Here is a 19,356-nt window from a genome sequence, read left to right as displayed (position 1 = left end):
CCCGCAACCATGAACATGAGCGGTAGGAAATGAATGGATTGTAATACATGAGAATGTACAAATATATATATATATATATATATTTTTTTTTTGTATTTTTCTGAAGCTGGAAACGGGAGAGACAGTCAGACAGACTCCCACATGTGCCCGACCAGGATCCACCTGGCACGCCCACCAGGGGGCGATGCTCTGCCCCTCGGGGCGTCGCTCTGTTGGGACCAGAGCCACTCTAGCGCCTGGGGCAGAGGCCAAGGAGCCATCCCCAGCGCCCTGCCATCTTTGCTCCAATGGAGCCTCGCTGCGGGAGGGGAAGAGAGAGACAGAGGAAGGAGAGGGGGGAAGGGGTGGAGAAGCAGATGAACGCTTCTCCTGTGTGCCCTGGCTGGGAATCGAACCCAGGACTTATGCATGCCAGGCCGACGCTCTACCACTGAGCAAACCGGCCAGGGCCTGAGAATGTTTTATATTTTTAACGTGTTTTTTTTTTTATTAAAGATTTGTCTGCAAGCCAGATGCAGCCATCAAAAGAGCCACATCTGGCTCGCGAGCCATAGGTTCCCGACCCCTGTCCTACAGTGAGGGACATGATCGGGCCAGGGACCTCTGGGCTGGATGCCCTGCGGAGCAGAGTGGGTATATGCGCTGACGTCTGGGGAGAAGGAAACCAGTTCGAGGAAATTTGTGAAAATATCCCAGGAAAAGGGCACAGCATGTGCAGAGGGCCTGAAATGGTACATCACTATCTATTCAAGGAATAGTGAGGTGACCAGTGTCGAGCAGAGTGAGCAAGGGGGAGAGAGGAGGGAGGTGAGTTCCAGGAGAGGAAGGGCCTGATAGTGAGGCCTTTGATTCTAAGACTTATTGGGAGCCTGCAATGGTGATGACGAACCAGCAGAGGGCGCCTTGCTCTAACAGAAGAGGTGCCTGCAGTTCCTCCATCAGAGCCTCCTTGAGTCCTAGGGGTCCAGGCTTCCACACTCATCCGGAGGTTTATGAAGGGTTGACTCCCCTTGCCAGAGGTGGAAACTGAGTTTCAAATAGGGCCAGGATCTTTTCCAAAATCAGAAAAAGATCTCCACCTGCAGTGGTTGAAGATACAAGCTCTCAGAATCCAGGGGACAGGTGAGCAGAGGTTGGGACGTGTCCAGGGTCCACAAAGGGTATAAGAGGGTCTTCAGGAGGCTTCCAATTAAAGGGGCTCCCCAACAGAGGGCTCCCCAACCCTATGTCCTCACAGGCTTCATTGCAATATGTCACTATTTGTTGATTTCTTTGCTTATTCAGCAGTTGGGATTGCCCCTGAATGTGGGGGCTCCTAGATGGAAAGGGTTACTCTGAGAACTGAGTCCATGGGTACTACTATTATACCCTTTTTGCAGGAAAGGTACTGATGCCCAGAGAAGAAAAGCAATAATGTGGGTCTAGTGGGGGTGGGTGTCCAGATGTTACAGCATGGAGAGGGTCTGGAGGACTCCCAGAAGGGGAGAGCAGGGTCCAGGTGAGGAAGGAGATGCTCTTGGGGCATGATGCCTGGACTCCCATGCCTCACCTCCCCCTGGGCCTTGGCACACAACTGGACTGAGATCCTTGGCTACAATCCCTTTTTTCCAAGAAGGGTGGGGCAGTTTGTGGGAAGCAGTCATGGGGGTTATTTATAGAGGTCACAGGAAATCACCAGAGTCAGAACCTCAGCCGGCAGCTGGACCACAGGGTCAGGGAGGGGGTCTGCCAATTGCTCCCAAACAGTACTTAGTCTCTGCTGCTCCCCAGAGCTTCACCAACCCTGGGTGAGTCAGAGGTACAGGATCAGGGCTGGAAAGAGTAAGGGATGGGGATGTGGAGGCCCCAGAGGAAGTGAGGGCTACATCTGGGACATCCAGGAGGTCTCCCTGAAGGTGGTTTCGCTGGGGATGGGCCTCAGGGGACACAGAATTTGTAAGGCAAGAAAAGATATTCTAGTCTAAGGGCACAGCACAAATGGTAAGAGGCAGTGACGGGTGGTGAATAGGCAGTGCAGTGTACAGATGTATTATGGGATGGTACACTTGAAACCTGGGTAATGTTATTAACCAGTGTCACCCCAATAAAGTCAATTAGAAAAAAGAAATGAGTGAGTCTAGGGGGCTCATCTGGGCCTTCCTCTCTTCCTCATAAAAACCTGCCTGCACTGAGATGTTGAGATAGGTTTTTGAGGATGAGTTCCCCCATCTTCTCAGGTTGCCAGCACTTGAATAAACTTCTTTCCTTCTCATCAAAAAGAAATAAATGAATAAAAGTCAGTGAATCTAGTCAGAATTAAATGTACAGGATAGCTGGAGGCCAGGGCTCACTGCACGTGAAGAAAGGGGCACAAGAGAGCTGAGGAACTGGACTTTGTGCTGAGGGGTAATGGGGAGCCATGTGGGGTGTGTGAGGAGAGGGATGTGGTCAGATTCCATGATGGAAAGATCCCTCTGGACCAGCTTGGGGGCCACAGTGGAGCTAGAGTCTGAGGTCTCAGTGTTAGAGGATGGAGCCAGAGCTGGGGCTAGGGGCTGGTTAGAGGGATGACATCCTTGGGTGCTCTGTATAGGAGGGCCAACTAAGAGTTACAGATCTGTACCCATGTGTCCGCAATGTTTAGGATGACTACGGCCTGGCCTGTGGTGGTGCAGTGGATAAAGTGTCGATCTGGAACTCTGAGGTCACTGTTTTGAAACCCTGAGCTTGCCTGGTCAAGGCACATGTGGGAGTTGATGCGTCCTGTCTCCCCTCCTTTCTATCTCCTCTCTAAAACGAATAAAAAAAATACAATTATAAAAAGGAGAGAATGTATCATTCATTTCTCAGATGAGAAAGTGGAGGCTGAGATGGACTGAGCCAGGATTTGAATCAGGAATGCGTGGCTCCAGACCCCTAACTGCGACATCTATGGCTACTGGGACTGGCCAGCGGTAGCCAGCTAGGACATCAGGCTGCTCCTGCAGTAGGCTCAGGGTCACAGGGATGTCCCCGCTTCCTTGGGGCCTCCAGACTGATCTGTCTGGGCAGCCTGGCCTGCCCAACCTCCCTGCCCTGACTTGGCAGGAGCCCCAGCCGAGTGTTTCCTGCAGCAGCTGTCTCTCATCTATATTTCCGTATCCAGGAAGTATCGCTCCTTTGTCCCTCCAGACTTGCCTGCCCTGAGCGTGTGTTGCCAGCTTCTTGGCTCCTTGTGACTCATCCTCCTCCCTGTCCAGGGTCCCAAGGGATGGGCTGAGAGGGACTCAAGGTCAAAGGTAGGGGGTACAAACAGATTGTATAGATCACAATTTTTAGGTTGTTTTTCCTTTCGTGGCCATTTCCTTTTTTTTTTTTTTTTTTCCTCTGCAGTTTTCACGTTTCAGGGATAAGCCCCTTAGAATGGAGTGACTGAGTCAAAGGGTTGGTGCATCTTTACTTTTATAAATATCCCCAAACTAATTTCTAGAAGGGCTATAGCAAGATTTTCATCTCTACCAGTCCTGTAGGAAAATGCTCTTTTCTTTACATCTTCACCAGCTGTAGGTATTATGGTTTTTAAACTTTTTTCTAATCTGCTGGGTACAATAGGGTTTCCCTGTGTTCCTCTAATGCACTTTTCCCTGGCTAACTGCTAGGTTCGTGATCATGGAGTTGAAGTGCTCCCAAAGTAGACTGAGGCCCTTTCTGATAACCCATCTTGTCACAAACAACAAAATAAAACAAATGGCCTGAGACTTGTGATATTGTTCCTGGAATAATTTTGGCAAGGAGTAGTTCCTGCAATTCATGACAGGCTGTGGTAACCTCAGCAATTGTTGTCAAGACTTGGGAGAATCTTTGCAAATCTAGAAAAATGAAAGGTACAAACGGATGATCTGCTTTGTAAGAAACTGCATCATGAATATTTGCTGTTTTAAAGAAATACAAAGTTGACAACAATGCTGTCTCTCCCCACATGGAGTTGCCCAGACTTTGGGTGAAGCTACTATGCCCCCATGTTTGTCCTGGGTGGAAGGGCCTTCTGGACCAGGGACGTTGGGGCTGGGAGTCCTCCAGTTTTCATCTTTTTTCTAGTCTTGCTCATGGCAGGGTGGCGCCGTTTCAAAGCATAAATCACAACTCTTGGTGTCTTTAAAGGGATCAGTCACATTTATTTAGTGACACTAACATTTTATAAGTACGACAGGCAGGGCTGGGTGTGGGGGGAGAGGGAGTGAAGGAGCAGCACCCTTGCTGGCTATGAAGGGTCAGTGGGCTACGCTCGCCCTTGGACCACATGCTCCCTGGCATGCGAGGTGGGCCTGGGAATTGTCCCAGAGATGGAAGTGAATGTCTTCCTGTTCTCACTTCCCTAGTCCTGAAGCGCTGTGGGTGAGGAAGCGTGGGGAAGATAAGGCAATCGGAAGAGTAGTGGGGGGGGGGGGCACAGGGGTGTGAGAGGATGCCCTGGGTGCCTTGCCTGTGTGTGTAGAGGGGTGTGATATTGGGTGAAGGTTTGGCAGAATGTGTGCATTACACGTCACCATGTCTATGTGACATTGCCATTCTGTGGAATGTCATCGTGACTTTGGTGGGTGTGAGCCAGTGAGAGTATTAGGGGCTCTGGGGTGTGGGAAGGATAAACATGGGGCACAGGCCAAGGGCGCCCACTATGGTGTGTTTACACAGGTCGCCTGACCATGGCCCTTGCTGCGTCCCACGCTGTTGGTGTAGGCGTCTCGCTGCAACAGGTCTGCAGACCTGTGAGTCAGGGCCACCTCTCAGTCCTCAGGGCCTGGAGCCTTCTCAGCCACTAGGGCAGAAAGGAGATGGGAATACAAGTTTATTAGATAGACAGAAGGACAAACCTTGCCTGGTCCTGCCTCCTCCTAGCCCAGCGCCTTGTTGCTACCAAGGACTCTGGCTCCCTAAGGGTTCATCCTCCTCGATGGACTCCTAATCATTGAACTTCTTCGGGAAGGGGGGAGTGAGACGTGTGCCTCCTCATTATACAAAAGAGAAGTCTGAGGTTCATAGAGACCACCTCCTGTGCTCCAGGCCTCTGCTGCAGTCTGACTCAATTTTGCTCCTTAAGGCTCTGGGGTCCTGGAAGTTTGCCCAAAAGTTCCTGCATACCCCCCCCCCTCACATACACACACACACACACACACACACACACACACACACACGTTCATTCTCAGGAGGGTTTTTCTCATGAGCCGGCCCCTATTCACATGCTCTCCGTGGACCCTCAGCGCCCTCAGGACAAAGCCAGATCCTGTTGATCAGGAATTCAAGGTTCTATAATCTCTTCTCTCCAGCAAGTCTGTCTCTTCAGAGACTCAGACCCTGCCGCAGTTTCCCCAAATTTCAAGAACTAGTATATTGCCTGAACTGCGGTGGCGCAGTGGGTAAAAGCATCGACCTGGAATGCTGAGGTCGCCGGTTCGAAACCCCGGGCTTCCCTGGTCAAGGTACATATGAGAGTTGATGCTTTCTGCTTATCTCTCTCTCTCTTTCTGTCTGTCTGTCTGTCTCTTTCTCTCTCTCTGTCTCCTCTCTCTAAAATGAATAAATAAAACCTAAAAATAAATAAATAAATAAAAAAGAACTAGTATCTTGCTTCCACTACCACCCCTCCCCCACCCTTTGCTGGAGCCTTCCTCCGCTATGGGAATGGCCTCCCCCTCCTTGGCCTGGCAAAAGTTCTCGTGAGGGGTCAGGGGTTGGCGCAGCGACTGTTTCCTGGTGGGGGAGTGGGGGCCACAGCCAAGTCCCGCTTCCGCTGGCCCCCTCCCTTCCTTCCCTGTCTCTTCCCTGGGGCCCTAGCCTCACATTCCTTGGCTGGCTCTGGTCCACCCTCCCTGGCTCCAGTCTCTGTCTGACATACATACTTCACTCACTCCTGCCCACCAGTCTGCAACGGAGGGTCACTCCTTGCTATTTTTCACAGACTGAGGCTCCCAAGTCCCCATTGTTGACCTGAACCGGTGCAGTCATCTTCCTACTGATCACTGGCTCTCACCTGCATCCCCAACCATAACCAGAGGGTGCCAACACCTGATCCGGTCACATCCTCCTTTGCTGACAGACTGCCAGGGGCTCCCAGTGTCCTCACCACAGCCACAAAGCCCTTTATCCTGTTATCGTCTCTTTGATTTCCCCTACTCTCACTTTCTCCCATTGATCATTTGGCTCCAACCATACCAGCCTTCTCACTTAAACTCACCAGGCATGGATCTGCCTCAGGGCCTTTGAATGGACTGTGCTGTCTGCCTGGTTCACACTTTTCAGGAATATTCTCCCCACCATGGCTCCTCTCTCACTTCCTTTAGTTCTCTGCTCAAATGTCACCTCCTCAGGGAAGCCTGCCCTGCCCTGTGGAAAATTATAATTTTCTCTCACTCTCTCATCCCTTTTTTGTCTTGCCCATCACCATGGGGCCTTAAAACAACTCATTCACCTGGTATATTATCTGTCTCCCCACGAGACAGTGAGCCCCACAAGGGTATGAGTTTCTGTGCCTTATTTCTGCCTGTGTCCTTGGCACCCTGTCAGAGCCAGGGCTGGGCTCCTGTCTTTGACCTTCCACCTCTCTGACTTTTCTAGCTCGAGCCACATAGCCTCTAATCAGTATTTACTTAATATTTGTCTTCATCTCAAGTGTATGTGTTGTTTTTTTAATTAATTAAATTGACCTCTAATGGATACCCAGTCTTACCAAGTAAAGGAAAGCTCATGCACTTTTCACTCATAGAAAATGACCTAAAAATGTGCAGTGAAGCAAGGCCTTGTGCTCAAGTCCAGGTAATACTGGGCCCTGGTCTGCCTTTGCTTTGTGAACAAAGGAGAACAGCACATGTGCGGGAGGCCTTAGCGTGAGTTAGCGCCAGCAGAGACTTTCTTGAAGTGCTGAGGAATATGGATGGAAGGGAAATCGAATCCCAGACTGTGGGGTGCATGACTTGATTCAGAACCTCAGACCCAGCTCCTGATTAGGTGCATCTCAAATTTGGACCCTGCTTATTAACCAATGTTACCCCAATAAATTTAATCAAAAAAGAAAGAGTCCTGGTGAGAGTGTTGTCCAGAAACACAAAGGCTGCAGGTTCGATCCCTGGCCAGGGCACATACAAGAACAGATCAGTGTTACTGTGTTTCTGTCTCTCCTTTCCTCTCTCTGAAACTGATAAATAACAAAATTAGCCCTGGCCAGATAGCTTGATTGGTTAGAACCTTGATCCAAAGCACAGAGATTGCTGGTTTGATCCCAGGATAGGGCACATACAGGAACAGATCAATGTTCCTGTCTCTCTCTCTCTCTCTCTCTCCCTCCCTTCCTCTCTTTCTAAAATCAATCAATAGCCTGACCAGGTGGTGGCTCAGTGGATAGAATGTCAGACTGGGATGTGGAGGACCCAGGTTCAAGACCCTGAGGTCGCCAACTTGAGTGCAGGCTCATCTGGTTTGAGCAAGGCTCATCAGCTTGAGCCCAAGGTTGCTGGCTCAAACAAGGGGTCACTCAGTCTGCTGGAGCCCCACGGTCAAAGCACATATGAGAAAGCAATCAATGAACAACTAGCAGGCTTCCGCAAACTACACCCCGCAGGCTGCATGTGGCCCCAAGGCCATTTATCTAGCCCCCGCTGCACTTCTGGAAGGGGCACCTCTTTCATTGGTGGTCAGTGAGAGCACGGTATGTGGTGGCCCTCCAATGGTCTGAGCTGGCCCCCTGTGTAAACAGTGTGGGGACCCCTGAACTAAGGTGTCACAATGAAAAACTGATGATTGATGCTTCTCATCTCTCTCTGTTCCTGTCTGTCCCTATCTGTCCCTCTCTCTGACTCTCTCTCTCTGTCGCTGTTAAAATAAAATAACTTTTTTTTTTTTTTTTTTTTTTTACAGAGAGTTAGAGAGGGGGATAGACAGGAATGGAGAGATGAGAAGCATCAATCATTAGCTTTTCGTTGCTGGTTGCAACACCTTAGTTGTTCATTGATAGCCCTCCCACATGTGCCTTGACCATGGGACTATCAGCAGACTGCAGACCGAGTAACCCCTTGCTCAAACCAGTGACCTCGGGGTCTCGAACCTGGGTCTTCCGCATCCCAGTCCGACACGCTATCCACTGCGCCACCGCCTGGTCAGGCAATAAAATAACTTTTATAATAAAAAATAATAATAAAATAAAATTTGAACCCTGGCTGGGTAGCTCAGTTGGATAGAGCATCATCCCAATACTCCAGGGTTGTGGGTTTAAACCCCAGTCAGGGAATATACAAGAATCAACCGATGAATGCATAAATAAATAGAATAACAAATCCATCTCTCTCTTCATTGCTTTCTCTCAAATCAATAAATAGAAATTTTAAATTAAAAAAAATATGGATTCGCCTGAGGTTACCCAGAGTATCTGGCTGAGCTGGGAACTGAACAAGCTGATGGTCCTGGCCTGCTTAACCCTGGCCCCTTCCTCAAGGGAGGGAGGAGATTCAAGGCTAGAGCCCAGTGAGCCAGTGGCCCTTCCTGCGACCCTGTAGAGAGAAGCAGGAGGGGCCCAGGCTCAAGAGCCCATTGTTTTCTCAGCAATGGGGGACGTCATTTGGGGTAAACAAACAATGTCAAGAGCTTCCCCGTTCTCAGCTGGGACCTGGACAGGCCTGGCTCTGGCACTGATTTGCTGACGCATTACCCTGGGCTGATAGCTTCCCTGGGGCCTCAGTTCCCTCTCTGAGAAATGGGGATAATAATAGAACCTCCTTCCTTGCCATGATGGCTTCAGGCCAAGATGGAGAAAGGAAAATCATTTGCTCAGAGCAGTGCAAATGATTGCACTGCCTACCCTCTTGCTTCCCTGTCTGCAGGCTGCTAAGGCTGGGCGACTTTGCTGAGGCAGCGCCTTCCAGAAAGAGGGGACCAGTTCCTCCAGGGGGTGAGCTCCCTTTGAAGGGGCTTTGTAAGAAGAGGTGTAGTGGAGATGGAGGTACATGGAGAAAACCCTGAGTTGTTGGTGACAGACCTCTGGAAGTCTTGGCTCAAGGCCTGCATTTAGCACCCTGAGGTTGAACTAGACCCAGGTGGTCTGATGGTGAAGTCATTGAAGGAAGCCACAGGCTTTGGGTGTCAGAGGAATCTGACTTTAAATCTCGGTTGCCTCTCTGGACCTCAGATCCTAAACTGCAAATAGGCCAGCCAATCTCTGAGTCCTAGGCCAGTGGTGTGTGGCCGAACAGGGAGTGTGACCTCTACCTGGAAGGGAGCACGGGGTGTTCCCGGGGCGGCAGCCTGAGTCCTCTTCCCCGTGATGTACAGGGTGTCACTGGGTGGGTAACTGGGCCCCAGGAGGCAGTGAGGGGGCAGGGCATGGAGCCATGACCTGAGCATGTGCTAGCTGCCCATGAGCTTCCCGTTGAGGCCCCCAGCCCCGTGCTTCAGCCACCGGGAGACAACACTTTACAGTTGGCAAAGCATTTCCATACCCTTGATTTCAGAGGTCCCCATTTTAAAGAGAGAGGGAAAAAGAGAGAAAGAGACAGAAACATAAATCTGTTTCTGTATGTGTCCTGATGGGAGATTGAACCTGCAATGAACCAGCAACCTCTGCGTATTGGGACGACACTCCAAACAATAGAACCACTGGCCAGGGTGAAGCCCCGATTTTTGTAGAAGTAGAAAGTGAGGGGTGGCGTGAGAGGCCCAGGGTCACTCTCAGATGCTGTTCTTTCTTTTTCCTTTCCTCCACTCCAGCCAACCTCCCCCACCCTAGCCCAGGTCACCGGCCTTTGCTGTAGCTATTCATGCTGCCTGGAGCAGCACTCTTCCATCTGTCCTCCTGGGTCTGTTTCTGCTTATCCTCCAGTTCAGTTGGCCCTTGCTCACCAAGGCCCTCCCTTGTTTATCTAGAATCAAATCACCTGGGTTCATGTCCTAGCTTGCTACTCTCTAGCTGTGTTATCTGGAGCATGATGCATACCCTCTCTGTGCTTCCTTCTTCATCTGGAAAGTGGGAATAACAGTTGCTCATCAACTGATAGGGTGAATGAGTTAATAGTGCAGAATGCTTAGAGCAGTGCCAACCTTGCACTAAGCTCCTAATAATTGAAGGTTCCTGGTCACTCTTCCTATCATGACACTATCACTGTCTCTCACCCACTACTCAAGGAGTTTTGTGAATGGAACTGTGTGCATCTTAGTCACTGCTGTGTCCTCAGGGCCCTGCATAGGGTCTGGTTCACAGCAGGCACTCAATTAAGGAAGCACCAAGTATGAGATGAGCCTCCCTCCACCCCTAGTCCCGAGACCAAAGCAGGAGACTGAACATCTCAACCTGCCCAGTATCTCACCTAAATGGAGCTGCATTGGCTGCAGGGGGCCGCTGGGACTCCAGGATCCTCTTCTTGAATTCTTCCAGGCTAGCTGGGTCTGCAGAGAGAGGGGGTTAGGCCCAACCTATTGCCGTAGTAACCCCTTCCCCTGGGCTAAGGATAGGCAGCAGCCCCCCTTCCTGGCTCTGCTTGCACTCACCGATGGGAGGTGGGTTAGGAGCAGGGCCAACAGGTCTTGGTATAGGCATCGGCTGTGACTGTAAAAAGAAGGATAGAGGGAGATTGGCAGAGCCAGGACCCCTGAACCAGAGTGCCAGGGAGATTCCTGCCCCTCCATGCCCTTGGAGGCCTGGTTCTATGGTCCCTCCAGGGTGGAGAAATGGACAGGTACTCACAGAGGACACATGTGCTGACAGATGTACAATCATCATCTGTGCCCCCTGCCTTAAAATGACTGAAGACTCCAGGGACTGGCTATGCTTGACAGCTCCCCAGAGAACCTACTCTTTCGAGCTGGCTGCTTGTTTCCATTACAGACTCAGTGACAACCTGACCCCAATCCATGACCTCAGCTGAGTCCATCCATTCAACCCAGCCCCCTCCAGACCAAAGTCCACCCACTCTGTAAACTACTGGACCCCAATTCTCAATGCCACAGCTCAAACAGTCTTGAGCCAATCCCTCTAAACCTGAAATCCAAAACCACTTCTGAACTCAAATTACCTAAAATTTAATCCTAATATGAAAATGGAGACTTCATTAGAATCAAACCCTAACCTAAACCCAATCCCAATGACAAACTTGATATGACATAACTTTAGATCTAACTCTGGCCACACCCTATCACCTAGACCCAGCTACTATGAAAAATCCACCCCTTAACCCCATCCCCAAGCCCCAGCCCTGGGATCCACCATAACCACCTACAAACACCTTCCTCAAGGTCATGCTTGACCCCAACTCAACCTTAGATCTGCAGCCTCTACCTGATACAGAACCCTATCCCATGATCAGCACCCACATGACATCTATTCTAGATTCAGCCTTGAGCCTCATCCCAACTCAATGTCTCCCCATTCTAACCCAGGGTCACCTAATCCTTCACCTCAAATATAGTCCAGCACCAGCCGAACTCAACTTCCAACAAGCCATCTTAAACACAACCCAGCTTCAACTCCTAACCTATGATCAATGTCAGTCTCTGTTCCTCCTAATGTCCATGAAATCCTAAATCTACTCTTGGTCCCAAACTTTTTTGTGTGTGTGTGTGTGTGACAGAGACAGAGAGAGAGAGTCAGAGAGAGGGACAGATAGGGATAGACAGATAGGAAGGGAGAGAGAAGAGAAGCATCAATTCTTCATTGCGGCACCTTAGTTGTTCAGTGATTTCTTTCTCATATGTGCCTTGACAGGGGTGGGGGGGCTACAGCAGACCAAGTGACACCCTGCTCAAGCCAGCAACCTTGGGGTTCCAGTTCAACGCTCTATCCCCTGTGCCACTCCCTGATCAGGCTTGACCTCAAACTTTTAATCATCTTTAGACATACCAGCCACCTACACCCACCTGAGCCTTAAACTTCAACTTCAGTACCTCAACCCAACCCCAAAGCAAATGACATCCTAGATTTACTCTTCATCCAACTCTATGTCCAACAGCTACTCTGCATGCAACCCCTGACCTGACTTTTAACCTTTTCTTATAATCTAGACTCCAAATTTAATCTCAATTCTAAAGACTAATGAGATGGAAACCTATACTAACCCAAACCAACCCTACACATGGCAGTTACCAAGAATTTACCTTGACCCAACTCTCAACAGAAATTCAACATCCATTTCAAGCCTTTCTCTAGACCTGACTTGACCCTCATCATAACTTAGATGCCACTCCAAACCATAACCCACAGCCACCTGATCCTTCAACTCTTCAAACAATCCCCAACCCTTACACCAGCACTCAATGAATCCCTGATCTTCACCCTAAACTAATTTTGAGGCCTATCCAGCTGCCCAACTCAACCCCAATCCTTAACCCTTTATCAGTGTCATTCCCAATTTCAAACTCCACCTCAATCCTACTGCCAATAAAATCCTACATGAATACATAACCACAGTCCTTAAACCAACTCTATATTCAATTGCCACCTGTGTGTGACTCTACCCTAAATTCTAAGTCCATCTTCAATGCCTCAACTCAGCCTGGTCACAATGCAACTGATATTCTATATAGATTCACCCCTCACTCAACCCTGGACCCAGTAACCACCCTACCTCTGACTCCAATTTTAACCCTATACTCTTCTGTAGTGTTGATCCCTTTCAAACTTGGCTCCTATCCTAATGTCAATGAAACTCTCAAGTGAGTCCTAATAAACCTAAACTCTAACCAACCTCAAATCCAAGTTCAACATCACCACCAATTTGGCTTCTAGTTCCAACCCCAGTGCCATGTGAATCCCGGGCTGCTGGCCCACCTTGGCCTTTATGCAGGTGTCCAGAGCTGTGTTGCTGACAGCTAGCTGCATCTTGAGTTGCTCAGCTTCCCGCTTCTTCTCCTCTAGCTCCTTGGCCATGTTGTCTCGCTCTTTCCGCAGCGCTGCCTTCTCCTCCAGTGCTAGCTGGGTCTGCTTGGCGCATTCGGCCTGGAGCTTGGCCTCCCGGGCCTGGGCTTCCTTCTCCACTTTTTCCTTGGCCTCCTGACTGGCCCGCAGGCTCTGCTCAACCTCCAGCTTCTGGCGCTGGAGGTCCGAGTTCTCGCGGCTCACACGCTCAATGCCAGCCCGCAGGCTCCGGGCCAGCTCCTCCACCTTGTTGCTCATGATGGTAGGCATGTGGTCACAGCTTCTCCGAATGGAAGCTAGTTCTGAGACAGGATGATGGAAGGTGCTGAAGCTCATGGTATCGAGGTAGCGAGGGATAATGGAGTCCTTCCAGAGGTTGCGCAGGTCCGTCTCGAACTTGTCCTTGTCCAGTGAAAGACAGAGGACCTTCACCTTCTGCAGCCGGTCCTCGGCTAGCTGTCGCTCCTGCTGCTGCTGCTCCCGGGCCTTGCTGCACTCAGCCAGTTGCTCCTCCACCACCTGCTTGCTCAGACTCAGACTCTCCTTGTCTTTGGTGCACACAACCTTCTCCTTGGCCAGCTCCATCTCTAGTGTCTTGGTCTTCTGGTTCAGCACGAGGTGCAAGGCTACAGGGGCAGGATGATAGGACTCGGGAAAGTTGGGGGGCTGCCAAGGAACTGGACAGGGAGGCCACCACCCTGGCTCCCTGCTGCCCGAACCACTCACCATCACAGCTCTTGTTAGTCTCCTTGAGTTGCTCTTGGCATTGTTTTTCACTCAGGATAATGGCAGCCATGTACCTCTGGTTGTTCATGTAGACCACCTGTCCGGACGGGACACAGGACAGAGCTCAGAGGGGCCTGTGGGTCCCCTGAACTCAAACTGCTCAGACCCTTGGGGCTGGAGCCTCATCAGATCCAGCACTCAGAGGGCTTAGTTTGGCCCAGTTCATGAGCGGCTCCTTTATTAGGAAAGCTGGTCTCATCTTCAAAAGTTGTTACGATGACTACAATTTGATAATAAAAATGAAGGAGGCACAGACACATGCTAAAATGTGGATGAACCCTGAAAACATGATGCTGAGGGGCAGAAGTCAGTCGCAAGAGGCCACATAGTCTCTGATTCTACATATTTAGATAAAATGTCTAGAATAAGCAAATCCTTAAGAAACAGAAAGCAGTTTCATGGTTTCCAGTGGATGAGAGGAGGGAGGAATATGGAGTGTCTGCTAATGGGGACAGGATTTCTCTTTAGGGGATGAAAAATATTCTACAATCATTTGTGATGATGTTGCACAACTCTGTGAATGTACTAATAATTATTGAACTGTACACTTGAAGTGGGTCAATTATATGGCACGTGAATTAAGTTTTTTTTAAAATTTAATTTAATTTAATTTATTCATTTTTAGAGAGGAGAGAGAGACAGAGAGGGAGAGAAAGGAGAGAGAGACAGAAAGAGAGAAGGGGGGAGGAGCTGGAAACATCAACTCCCATATGTGCCTTGACCAGGCAAGCCAGGGTTTCGAACTGGCAACCTCAGCATTTCCAGGTCGACGCTTATCCACTGCGCCACCACAGGTCAGGCCTGAATTAAGTTTTTACGATTCAATAAAGGCCATGTCTTCCACAGTTTGAGGAAAAAATACTCTCCACAGAAATATCACAAGTAAAGATATGATGAGTGCAGAGGGTGTGTCTTTTTCTCACTCTTGTCCTTGGGAAACTGGGCCTGTGCTAATACCCTGGTGTTAGGGGGAGCAGAGAAATAGCTCAGTTTCGGGTAAATTCCAGTGAGTTCTTTCAGAACCCTTAGCCACAGCAGGTCTGCCGGTGCAGACAAAGTGAGTTGGATCCAAACATAATATAAGAAAGAGGTTATGGCCTGACCAGGCGGTGGCGCAGTGGATGGAGCATTGGACTGGGATGCTGAGGACCCAGGTTTGAGACCCCGAGGTCGCCAGCCTAAGTGTGAGCTCATTTGGTTTGAGCAAAGGGCTCGCCAGCTTGGACCCAAGGTCTCTGGCTCAAGCAAGGGGTTACTCGGTCTGCTGAAGGCCCGTGGTTGGGGCACATATGAGAGAGCAGTCAATGAAAAACTAAGATGTCGCAATGCGCAATGAAAAACTAATGATTGATGCTTCTTATCGCTCCGTTCCTGTCTGTCTGTCCCTATCTGTCCCTCTCTCTGACTCTCTCTCTGTCTCTGTAAAAAAATAAAAAAATTAAAATAAAATTTAAAAAAAGAAAAAGAAAGAGGTTATGGCCCTGGCCGGTTGGCTCAGTGGTAGAGCATCTGCCTGGCGTGCAGGAATCCCGGGTTCGATACCCAGCCAGGGCACACAGGAGAAGCGCCCATCTGCTTCTCCACCCCCCCCTCCTTCCTCTCTGTCTCTCTCTTCCCCTCCTGCAGCCAAGGTTCCACTGGAGCAAAGTTGGCCCGGGTGCTGGGGATGGCTCTGTGGCCTCTGCCTCAGGCGCTAGAATGGCTCTGGGTGCAACAGAGCAACACCCCAGATGGGCAGAGCATCGCCCCCTGGTGGGCATGCCGGGTGGATCCCAGTAGGGCGCATGCGGGAGTTTGTCTGACTGCCCCCCCCCCCCCGTTTCCAACTTCAGAAAAATACAAAAAGAAGAAAAAAGAAAGAGGTTATTTTCCAATTAGAACAAGTGTCAAAATAGAACAAGTGTCAAAAGGGTTCTGGCGCCTTGACACAGGTGACGGTGGAACAGATCCTAATAAAATCACTGAGTTTGCCCTGGCCAAATAGCTAGGGTGATTAGAGCATTGTCTCAAAGTGCAGAGGTTGCTGGTTCGATCCCTGGTCAGGGCACATACAGGAACGGCTCATTCCTGTCTCTCTTTCTCTCTCTTCCTTCCTTTCTTGCTTAAATCAATAAATTTTTTTTAAATCACCAAGTTCAAGTCTCTTTTTTCTTCTAGGGTCTCAGGACAAGAAATGCAGTTGCATTTGCAGAAAAATGTAAGGAGAACTATGTTTCTTAGCACTTCCAGAATTAGGGAAATACCAAGATTAGTATCTGCTACCATCAGACACGGGGGCTGCTGGAGTTGGGGCTGGGGACAGTCCAGGGGTTACTGCACGGCCATCAGAACCCTTCCTCCTGGGGTGGGGGGCATGGGATCCAGGGTCCCCTCAGGAGAAAACCCTGAGGGGTTCCAGCCCAGAGGAATTTGTCATTTCAAAGGGGAAAATACTATGATTTTCAAATTTTAAAGGAGTGAAGCCTGACCAGGTGGTGGCGGAATGGATAGAGTGTTGGACTTGGATGCGGAAGGACCCAGGTTCAAGACCCCAAGGTCACTAGCTTGAGCGCGGGCTCAACTGGTTTGAGCAAAGCTCACTAGCTTGGACCTAAGGTCTCTGGCTCGAGCAAGGGGTTACTCGGTCTGCTGAAGGCCCGCGGTCAAGGCACACATGAGAAAGCAATCAATGAACAACTAAGACTAAGGTGTCGCAACAAAAAACTGATGATTGATGCTTCTCATCTCTCTCCGTTCCTGTCTGTCTATCCCTCTCTCTGACTCTCTCTCTCTGTCTCTGTAAAAAAAAAAAAATTTAAGTAGTGAAGATACAGATAGATTTCTAATCTTCCATGACAGGGAATCAGGATTCTGGGATCCGTGCAAGTTTCTGACACATTATGATCCTGATTCCTTCCTAATGACTCCTGGTCTGCATGGTAGTGCGTGTCCTGGATGATGTGAATTGGTTAATTCCCAGGAAGTGAGACAACTGATGGCTCACCCAGGGCTTGAGAGGGTACACAGTCCTGCCTGGGGGCCTGAGGAGGGACCTGCCCTCATTCTCAAGGTCAGATAGGGACCCATACTTCCCAGGAGGCCTGTGTGTGTGTGGGGAACTCCTCCCATTAAAGGGCCTGAGGGGGAAACCACCCGGCTCTGGGGTCTGAGGAGGGCTCACCAGTTTGGGGGTCTGATGGAGACCCATGCTTCCCTGGGGGTCTGAGTTGAGACCCACCTTGCCCTGGAGTTTAAGGGGGACCCATCCTGCTCTGGGGTCTGAGAAGGAACTCCCCTCATTCTGGGGGTCTGAGGAGGACATGCCTTGCCCTGAGGTCTGAGAAGGGGGAGACAGGGCTCTTCCTGGGGCAGATCTGGAGGAGGCCTTTCTGTCCAGTGAGGAGGGCTAGGTGGGCTGAGGCTTATCCTTCACCCTCCCCCATCTCACCCCAGACAGCCAGAACCTCTCCTGCGGGAAGAATCAAGAATCAAGGCTGTCTCCACCCAGTCTCCTTCCCCATCCTACCAAGGCCCAAAAGGGGAAGCCCTCCTCAGTGTCTGACACCAAGACCTCCACAGATAAAGCACGTGTGTGGTGTATGTGAGGGAACATGAGCAATTGCCCAGTGAGTTTGACATGCATGCAAGGAAATGATACTCTCCATGAGAGCCCCATGTGTGCCGCTGTGACCTCCTGGGAGCCATCTGCTTCAGCCCGTCGGGAAAGCCACCTTCTTCTCAAACCTCCATTTCCACATCTGCAATAGTACTTAGAGTTTCTCCCTGCCTCCTGGGCTTCAATGAGATATTTCTCAAGCAGATGCCAGCATAAGGCAAATATAAGCCATTCATACTTATTACTAAGAAAGAACCAAACTTTCTGAGTTTTTTGTTTTCTTTTGTTTTTTTAAGTGAGAGGAGGGGAGATAGTGAGACAGACTTGTGCATGTACCCCCACCGGGATCCACCTGGCAACCCCTGGCTGGGGCCTGAAGCTCAAATCAACTGAGCTATCTTCAGCACCAGGGGCCCATGCTCAAGCCAATTGAAGCACTGGCTGTGGAAGGGGAAGAGAAGCAGAGGGAGAGAAGCAGATGGTCACTTCTCCTGTGTGCCCTGACTGGGAATCGAACCCAGGACATCCATACACTGGGCCGATGCTCTATCCACTGAGAAAACCAGCCATGGCCATTTTGAGTTTCAGTTAGCAATTTCTTATTTGCAACTGGCACATTCTGGGCACTTTACACTTATTAAGTCATAGGCCCAGGGCTAATGCCCAGTTACACTTGAATTTTGGATAGATAACAAATACTTTTTTTTTTTAAGTGTCAGTATATCCCAAATATTGTATGAGATATACTTATACAAACAAAACATGCATTGCTGATCTACTAGAGCTCCTCATGTAAAACGTAAGGTCTGTGACTCCCCATCTCATGGATGGGGAGACTGAAGCTCAGAGGTAATGTGACTTTCTGGGGTCACCAGGGCCAGTGTTGAGCCCTTCGCCTTACCCGATCAGCTTGGCACTGTCGGAAGCTGGCATTGATTCTGTCCAGGTCTCGGCGGACGTTCAGCAGCATCTGCATGATGGTGTCCTTGGCACGGGCGGTGAGGTTGAGCTCCTTGGACAGGTTGGCCTGGCTGGCCGTGAGCCCTGTGACCTGGCTGTACAGGCTCTCAGCCCGGCGCTCGGTGGCCTTCAGGTTGGACTCGGTGCTCACATGCACGTTGCCATAGACCATGAAGAGAACCAGGCCCAGGATGATAAGGAACTGGATGAGTGAGACAAAGAGGAAGAAGTAGCGCAGGTAATACCAGCAGCCATGAGGGCTGCCCCCCGTCCGAGAGTAGGGCCCTCTGTGCTCCATCGCCAGGCCCATCTCCTCCCTGGGCTGCTGCCTGCTGCACTGGTGCTGCTCAGCTGGCTGGTCTGCTGTGGGTGGTGACTCTGCCCCTTCTGGACCCTGCCGCCCACAGAGGGGAGTGTTTATATTACTCCTTTTAATACTTCCTCTGCCTGGCTCCTTCCTGGCCGGGAGGAAACAGGGGCCGTGGGTTATCTCAACACTCCCACCCAGGCTGTGAAGGGAAGGTGGAGAGGGAAGGGGGGCGGGGAACAAGGCCTGGCTGGCCTCTTTGATTAACACTGGGTGGGGCACCAGCTGGGTAACTGAGCTTCCTCAGCAGCTCTGAGCCTGCGTTTCTCCACCTGCCCCTGCTCTGTTCCAGGTGCTGTTTCCAGCACGTGCAGCATATTATTAGCTCATGTCATCGTGTCCATCATGCGGAGGAGGACAACTAAGGCACAGGAAGGAGAAGGGACCGGCTCTGGGTCTTTTTTTGTTGGTTTTTTTTTTTGTATTTTTCTGAAGCTGGAAACGGGGAGAGACAGTCAGACAGACTCCCGCATGCGCCCGACCGGGATCCACCCAGCACGCCCACCAGAGGCCACGCTCTGCCCACCAGGGGGCGATGCTCTGCCCGTCCAGGGCGTCGCTCTGCCACGACCACGACCAGAGCCACTCTAGTACCTGGGGCAGAGGCCAAGGAGCCATCCCCAGCGCCCGGGCCATCTTTGCTCCAATGGAGCCTTGGCTGCGGGAGGGGAAGAGAGAGACAGAGAGGAAGGAGGGGGGGGTGGAGAAGCAAATGGGCGCCTCTCCTATGTGCCCTGGCCGGGAATCGAACCCGGGTCCCCCACACGCCAGGCCGACGCTCTACTGCTGAGCCAACTGGCC

General features: G+C 50.6%; 1 protein-coding gene across 1 annotated transcript; it reads right to left on the bottom strand.

The window, feature by feature from the left end:
* Window positions 1–4,108: 4,108 nt before the first annotated feature.
* Window positions 4,109–18,604, bottom strand: PLVAP (plasmalemma vesicle associated protein). The gene is made up of 6 exons (XM_066270230.1): window positions 18,130–18,604; window positions 13,574–13,670; window positions 12,761–13,473; window positions 10,486–10,543; window positions 10,305–10,383; window positions 4,109–4,774 (listed from the first exon to the last, which is right to left on the bottom strand). Exons 1-6 carry the CDS (start codon window positions 18,496–18,498, stop codon window positions 4,768–4,770), a joined length of 1,323 nt encoding a protein of 440 aa, XP_066126327.1. The 5' UTR covers window positions 18,499–18,604; the 3' UTR covers window positions 4,109–4,767.
* Window positions 18,605–19,356: the final 752 nt, after the last annotated feature.

The sequence above is a fragment of the Saccopteryx bilineata genome, chromosome 1 (assembly GCF_036850765.1).
Source record: "Saccopteryx bilineata isolate mSacBil1 chromosome 1, mSacBil1_pri_phased_curated, whole genome shotgun sequence".
In the NCBI taxonomy this organism is placed as follows: domain Eukaryota; kingdom Metazoa; phylum Chordata; class Mammalia; order Chiroptera; family Emballonuridae; genus Saccopteryx; species Saccopteryx bilineata.
The sequence above is the reverse complement of the archived record's forward strand: the minus strand, read 5'-3'. Positions and strand labels throughout refer to the sequence as shown.

Excerpts from the sequence above, each read along its gene's own strand:
- PLVAP (XM_066270230.1), bottom strand. The coding sequence starts at position 18,498 with ATGGGCCTGGCGATGGAGCACAGAGGGCCCTACTCTCGGACGGGGGGC. Across the intron at positions 13,474-13,573 it reads GACTAACAAGAGCTGTGATG|CCTTGCACCTCGTGCTGAAC; the intron begins GTGAGTGGTTCG and ends CTGCCCCTGTAG. Across the intron at positions 10,544-12,760 it reads ACACCTGCATAAAGGCCAAG|TCACAGCCGATGCCTATACC; the intron begins GTGGGCCAGCAG and ends TTCTTTTTACAG.